This window comes from Salvia hispanica, chromosome 2 (genome assembly GCF_023119035.1).
Source record: "Salvia hispanica cultivar TCC Black 2014 chromosome 2, UniMelb_Shisp_WGS_1.0, whole genome shotgun sequence".
Classification (NCBI taxonomy): domain Eukaryota; kingdom Viridiplantae; phylum Streptophyta; class Magnoliopsida; order Lamiales; family Lamiaceae; genus Salvia; species Salvia hispanica.
In genome coordinates, this window is record NC_062966.1 from 8,538,221 (window position 1) to 8,545,859 (window position 7,639).

General features: G+C 35.8%; 1 protein-coding gene across 1 annotated transcript; it reads right to left on the reverse strand.

Annotated features, from left to right (window-relative positions):
* Positions 1–560: 560 nt before the first annotated feature.
* LOC125203205 (ras-related protein RABE1a-like) lies at positions 561–3,776 on the reverse strand. Its single transcript, XM_048101512.1, has 9 exons — positions 3,635–3,776; positions 3,434–3,543; positions 2,449–2,521; positions 2,255–2,355; positions 1,803–1,868; positions 1,430–1,527; positions 1,015–1,077; positions 848–940; positions 561–755 (listed from the first exon to the last, which is right to left on the reverse strand). Exons 2-9 carry the CDS (start codon positions 3,504–3,506, stop codon positions 675–677), a joined length of 648 nt encoding a protein of 215 aa, XP_047957469.1. The 5' UTR covers positions 3,507–3,543; positions 3,635–3,776; the 3' UTR covers positions 561–674.
* Positions 3,777–7,639: the final 3,863 nt, after the last annotated feature.

Below are 7,639 nucleotides of genomic sequence, written 5' to 3' on the forward strand. Positions count from 1 at the left end.
TGAATCAAATCATGCATTTTTCTTTTCTGACTCTGAGAGCATCATCGTATGAAGGGGCCTCACAACCATCACCAAAATCACTAAAATAATTGGACCAAAACCAGTTCCGTAGTCAAAAGGAAAATTTGTAAAGTAAAAGTAAGTTAATGTCATGCTTTTACATAAAGATGAAACTTTTTATAGAAACCTCAAACATGAATTGGAAATGATTGCCGATTAGGCTAGGTCCATAAAGGGTCAATTTCATGAAGGTTGATCAATATTTTATTTTTCGATTTTCTTTTCATTATTTCATGGAAACTGATCACTATGTATCAAATAAATACTGCAAATGTAATAGCGATAATTTCATAGTTAGGTTCTCGTTTACAAAAACTATCTAATTTTTAGTATTTTTTTATTAGCAAAGCCCCTTTTTCCATTACTATACATAGAAAGATAACTGCTGCAGCAGTCCTCCCATCCTTCTTTTGTGACTTGCGTTGGCAGATAAGGTATTAAAACATCCTAAAATAATTGCACCAACCTCAGATTGAGACTACTTCATCTTGATACCAAAATGAGAAGAAAAAAATAATATTAGCATCTGAAAAAATTGAGGGATAGCAAATACAAGCAATACCAATATTGTCATAACAAATTGATCGACTAAGGGGATCACTGCCCACACTATCTTAACCACAGCAAGCTGATTTTTGAGAAGCTTGAGCAGCCCCACCGTTATGGTCTGGTTGGTTTATCTTTATAGTCTGAGGCTGCATTTATGTTGGAATACGATCAGATTCTGATGTGGCAGCCTTAAAAAACAACAAATATGCCATCTTATATGACTAGCAACACTTAGTACCTCAGCCTTTGAGTCAGAGTCCGCGAGTCTTTGCTTTATGTCCCTGGCGATTGAGAAGAAAACCTCCTCTACGTTCATGTTTGTCTTAGCACTCTGTTAACATGATCATGTTAGACTGTCTTGCTCTGTATCAGATATTGATGTAAGCCAACAAGTGAAGCACTTACAGTCTCAAAAAATTTGATTCCATATTCATCAGCTAGTGCTTGACCCTTGGAGGTAGGAACAGCCTATGGAGTTCAATTAATTCAGAATATTGTGGAAAACAAGCTAAATAAGAAAATAAACGCACACAATATGCACATGTTAGAGCACCCATTAATACTGGTCCCCAGTCGTCATTCTATTGTATTTCTAATTCTTGAACTTGCCAAGATTTATTGCATACAAATACATTTGATTCGTCTGATGTACAAGCATGATGATTTCAATTGAATTGCAACTAGATGTAACCTAGGTAACATCACACTCCGGCAGTCAAATATAGCCACAAATTTATATGCTCATAAGTATGTGATTGTGTGCGTCTGCAAGAAAGAGAGAGAGAGAGAGAGATATAACAGATAGAGACAGAAAGAGTACCCTTTTGCTTTCATCCATATCAGCTTTGTTTCCCACCAATATCTTGTTGACGTTATCAGAGGCGTGTTGTTCGATGTTTCTGATCCAATTCCTGATATCTGACAAAAGGAAGAGGTCAAAATTTGACAGCAAAGAAATATGGTTAACTACCACAAGGTTAAAACAGTATTCACAATCAAAGATATATGTGGAAATTCTAAAAGTCCTACAACAGCTATTATGATTATATAATTATAACAAAAAAATCGAGTGAACAGTGATTGCTGTTGAAAGATTATTTAGAATCAAAGATGTATGTGGAATTCTAAAACTCATCCAATAGCTATTATGATTATATAATTATATGTATAAAAATCAAGTGAAGAATGATTACTGTTGAAAGATGCCTCATCAGTAACATCATACACCAGCAATATACCCATTGCTCCACGATAGTAAGCTGCAAATGAAGAATTTCTTAGGCAATGATATTCTATAACATGTAAGATATGATAAGTTATGACAAATTCTTGAAGTACATGAACAGAAAAATAGGCAGAATCATTCCACAAATAGTTAAAAGATTTTTGCTTCAGCAACAATATACAATAGCACTGTAGCAGTATTAAACCCAACTCATTGTAGGCAGACTAATCTTTCCCAGCCAATGCAATTCATATTTCTTTACTGCAACTTAGTGACTTACCATTCTAGCAAAGAAAAAATTTTGTACATGCCACATTATATCTGACTGGTAAGTATAAAAGAGTTGCAATTAATGAGATTCCTATTCAAGTTTTCTCAAGAGAAAGGAGAGGGAAAAGTCCTGCATCATTCAAACAGTACCAGTTGTAATAGTACGAAATCGCTCTTGTCCAGCAGTATCCCATATTTGCAGTTTGATTCTTTTACCATCAAGCTCAATAGTTCTTATCTTAAAATCAATCCTGTAAGAGAATGGCATGATCAAATACAGCATGCAGGAGAACTTTTTGAGACTTAAACTGTATCAAAAAAATCTACAAATGACAGGAACCAACCCAATCGTAGTGATGAAACTGGTGGTGAAAGAACCATCTGAAAAACGTAATAGAAGGCAACTCTTACCCACACCTGAGCAAGCCATCAAAACAGATAAGACTCAAATCAGTTCAACAGTACATTGAGATTAGTTTAGCAAATTGATAAATAAAAGGTTAGAAAAAAGTTTTGCGCCATGAATATACAAAAGGAACAAATAAAAAATAAAAAGATAGCTTAAAGAGTTTCCTATGAAACACTTCTTGTCATAGAAACATGAGTTCTTTGATGTCCATGAGAGTGAGAAAAAGAGAGGGTTAACTAACCATCAACCAGTTTGAAAACAACATACTGGACAAGCGCGGAACACCTGATCAGACTGATATCTTCATTCACGAGTGGATACATTTTATATAGATCATAAAGCAGCAGCTCATTTTACTAACTTGCAATACGCTATCAAAAGCAGCCTAACTAACAAGTAACTCCAAGAACTCCAAACAATTATCTGGAACTCATTATTGTCACTAGTTTAACATAAAGCGCACCATTTTATCTATCTTAGCTACGTTACTTTCCTTTATCCATTTTTTTTCTCAAATCTCTCTTAAGATTTAAAAACCAACTTAAACTCTCCTCAAGCCTTAACAACGGAAATCATCCACATGCAATTCCCGATGCCTACTAATCTAAAACTCATACAAGTATCATCTCTGCCTGAAATGCATGTCATTTTCCTTGTCACATTAACAAGGACTCAATCAGGCAGAGCTCTTGAAAGAGCCACTTTACAGAGGCAATCCATCTTCGCCAGTAAATCGGAACAAAAAAAACATGATCGATCAAACAAAATGCCCATGAAATCAACAAAATGGAGATCGTCGGTATACTCAATACATTCCGCATCAAATGCAGCTGAAAATTCCAAAATCCATACAGCTCCAATTTAATCCGCAAATAGCCAGAAATTCTTAGATACAGATTTCGGAAAGAAAAAAAACGCACCGCTATCACCGATCAAGAGAAGCTTGATGAGGCAGTCATAATCGGCTCGTGCTCTGGCGGGCGGAGCGGCCATCTGATTTCAAATCGTATATTTTTATTTCAAACAAACCCTAGAAAACAGAAAAAATAAGACCTAATTAGTTCAGATATATGGCGATGAATAAAATTTGAAACGTAGGGGAAACTTGAAAGAGTTATTACCAGATCGGAAATGGAATACAGAAAAGATGGATCTAATGAATGAGGAAAGAGGAAAAAGAGGAGGGAAGCGGCAGTGGTCGGTCGTTCAACTCTGTAAATTTCATTTTTTTTGTATTTTATTTTCTTCATCGTCATATTATTTTATTCCAATTCCATTTTTTTAATTAAACGTGTTCTAAGTTCAAAAATACTGCGAAAATGATGAGGTAGAATTTATGTGACTTTCTAATTAAAAAAAATCTTTGTTACTTTTCTCGTAAGTCAGCCTGAATGACTCGTTTTATTGAATTCACAAATTCTACTCCAACAATAGAAGCGGTTGAAATGACAAAAAAGTACTCCCATGGTAGAAAAATGTACTACAATAACTTACAAATTAAGAAAAATAAATGTACTACAATAACTTACAAATTAAGAAAAATGTAGAAATAGCCTCTGTCGTCTAATAAAAATATGCATTCTTTTCTTTTTAATCTATCCCACAAAAAATATGCACTTTTTAATTTTAAAAAATTGTTTCTCTCTAATGAGTTAGGACTCATCTTCCACTAATAATATTTTAATTATTTTTTCTCTATACCTCTCTCTTACTATACCTATTTTACATTAAAACTTGTACCAAACCCAAAGTGCATATTTGTTACGGACGGAGGGAGTAGTAAAAAATATTGACATGATATTTTAAAAAAAGTTGTTAGAGCAGTGGCAATGATGGTCGAGCGAGAAGTCAGCCACCCAATCGGCGCTCATGGGCTCCCATTGTGGAGAGGGAGCCCAACTCTACCCCCTAATGCCTTCACCCCTGTGCTAATTAATAGCCTCAGCCGATACCACATCGGCTCCTCATCGGCCCTGCGATGGGCCTCAATTAAGGAGGCTCGGGTGGATGGCGGAGCCGATTTTAATTTATTTATTTATTTAATTTAATTCAAATTTTAATCCTCTATATATACTTCATTCTCCATCAATTCACATTCATCACTTTCCAATCTCAAGTTCAATTTTAATTCTCTCCACGATGATATGAACTTCAGCAACGAGGTGCCCGACATAAAAGGGGAGATAAAGGAGACAGTCGGAGATGCATCTGAGGCTGGGCGGACAGGAGTACCTACTCCATAGAGGAGTCTGCTCTTGCTCATTGTTGGATAGAGATCTCTGAGGACCCGATTGTAGCCAACAATCGCGAGGGCGGTTTCTGGGGGGCATATCACGAAAAGATACGAACAAGTAAAGCCCGTAGGGGCCCAGACACACAAGCCCGACAATCTATGCAAGCATTGGAAAAGCTGCTGGGGTTTGGTGCCCCTTGCACAGCGGAAGACTTGTACAAAATAAATAAATCAGATGTAGGATCTATTTGACCGATTATGCGATTAATCAATTCACATGTTAAACAGATAATTGCATGCTAGAACGCAAATAATTCATGCTTTTAGAAAATAAATCCTAAACATGATTTCTACGGTTTAGAGTTACCGGTTTGATTCTCCAAAGAATCGTCGATTGCTCGCGCCTTCTCCACGATGATCTTCAATACTAGACCACGGATCTTCTCTCTAGTTCCCGAACTGTATCTCGATATCAGGGTGGGCTGATCTTATCAAAATACTAGGACTCGAATAAAGAAGACAGAAGAAATCCTTCTCCAATTAGGAGAGAAATTCGAACTCCTCTAGGTAGAGGGGGACGAAAATTATGAGTAATAATAATGAATGATTTATGTCTCCTTTATTCTCCTATTTATATTAAGTTCCTTTTGGGCCCAGATAGGGATCTATGGAAGGTTTTGGATATGGGCTCCCCCAATTAGCTTTTTACTAATTAAATTGAACCCACAATTTAATACAAGATTATATTGGAATATTACGAGCAGCCACTACAGAAGTAATATTGAGCTCTCCCCATCCAAATCCGAAATTACAAGTAATCCGGGTTTCCACTTTGTTTATTATTTATTTCCCGCGCTTAAGATATAAATGTCCATTAATTAATTAATGTCTGCTATGGACTTAATTAATTAATATCTTATTAATTCCAAGAGTGGACTTAGCGAGAAACACTTATTTATTATTCATAGAGTAATAAAACTCCAACTGGCCAGTTTTCCGAATAATAAAACCTTGTTCGAGCTCCTCTTGAGGACATTATCAAACGAGACTCACCTCGCGCACGTTTCAACGTAATAGCAATCCTAGCACCGCTAGATATTAATCACCACTACCCAATATATCGGGATTATTGGGTTGCGAAAAACCCGCACCATTTGATAAGTCAAAGTAGTGCATAATCAATACCGTATGCTCAATGCTAACATATGTAGATTAAGAAATAGTATTTTATCAAGACCTAGTCTTTCAGTAGATAGCATAAAGACACGTCTTGCTGTTAGATCCGTTCAGTGCTATACCACACCAATGTCATCTTATTTAAGTAAGGCTTAGAAATATGCGGACTGACATTGCAACCTTTCACGATAGGTAGCCAAAGCCTATCTAGGTTGTGAAATTCTTCTTTTTCTTTTGCAAAGCATTGAATAGATCTGACCGTGTTACCTTAAAGTGGACGACGCCCACAACCGGTCTACTAAGCAAAAGACTTAGACTTTGTTTACTTCTTATGCATTTAAATGTTTGTAAAACATCTTATAAATGCACAAGCAAACACAATGTAATAATAATAGTGATTCTTTTGTGCGAGACTGCTCGAATAATACTGAATCGGGTTAAAAGTGGATTGTAGAGTTTTACGTATACAAGCAAGATTCTATTCACGTGAAACTTGCTCGAAACTTGCTTTTCAGTATACCAAACCTAACAAAAGCCTGGTGTACGAGTGCGCTAAATTGCTCGATTTCGATGATGACAATGCAAGACGGTTCAAGTACTAACACATATATCAACAACTGAAGGACTGTGCCAAATTCATAGGATTAATGGGTTGTGTCGGGGAGGACGAGCCGGAACCCGAGTGCGTCTGAGGTTGTGCTTCCGTTGTTTTTTAAGTTTTATATCTATCTTTATCTTGTTTTTTAATTTTTAATGTAGGATGTTTTCTTTATGTTTTATTTTGTTTTTAATGAATTTGTTTTTTGTCGTATATTACGTCGTCTTTAAATAACACCAACAATTACAAGTGAAATATATAAAATTAATGATGATGTAAAAATGAGATGGGCTCTGAGATATGCTCTAGGATGGGCTCTCGTTGCAGGGAGATCGGCTCTGAAATGAGCCTGCTGATGTGGCAGGAAAAAATGGAGATAGGCTCTATGATGGGTTCCGGAGATAGGGTCACCATTGCTAATGCTCTTAGGTGAAGTAAGAAAAAATAAAAAGGTAGTTAAATATTTTAACAAGAGAGGAGAGAGATATTTATTTTCGAATGTAAAGAGTGGACATCTTAAGTGAGATAAACAAAAAAGAAGACATCCTGAGTGGGACAGAGGGAGTAGGCTTTTATGTCAATTGCTATTTTAATCCTTCCATCCCTTAAAAGTATGAAGATTTGCTTCAGCACGAGTTTTAATCTATAATTGATAAAAATGTATGTGTGTGTGAGAGAGAGAGAGAGAGAGATAAAGGGTATAATTCGTGAGCAGTGTTAGTGTAAAGTGGTTTCTCACACCATTTATAGTGTAGTACTGTAGTGTAATGGTATAAGTTGTATTCCCTCCTTCCCGCTTTAGCAATCAGTCTTCTCTACACTATTATCTCTCTTACTTTGCCATTTCTCCATTTTAAATATTTATTATCACTTTTATAAAGCGAGTACAGGAAAGTAACTGGAACTGCAAAAACGGGACGAAGGGAGTAGTAAATAAAATGATGTGTATGGGTAATGTGTGGTTTTACTATTACAAAATAAGAAAGTTCATACTTTTCACAAATGGACTAATAAGAAAATAGTTCATAGTAGGATTTTTTAGGGACGGAAGAAGTATTTTTTTCTCGTCCGGTTTAGTGGAGTATATTTTATCATATTTTTACACGCAAATTTGATTTA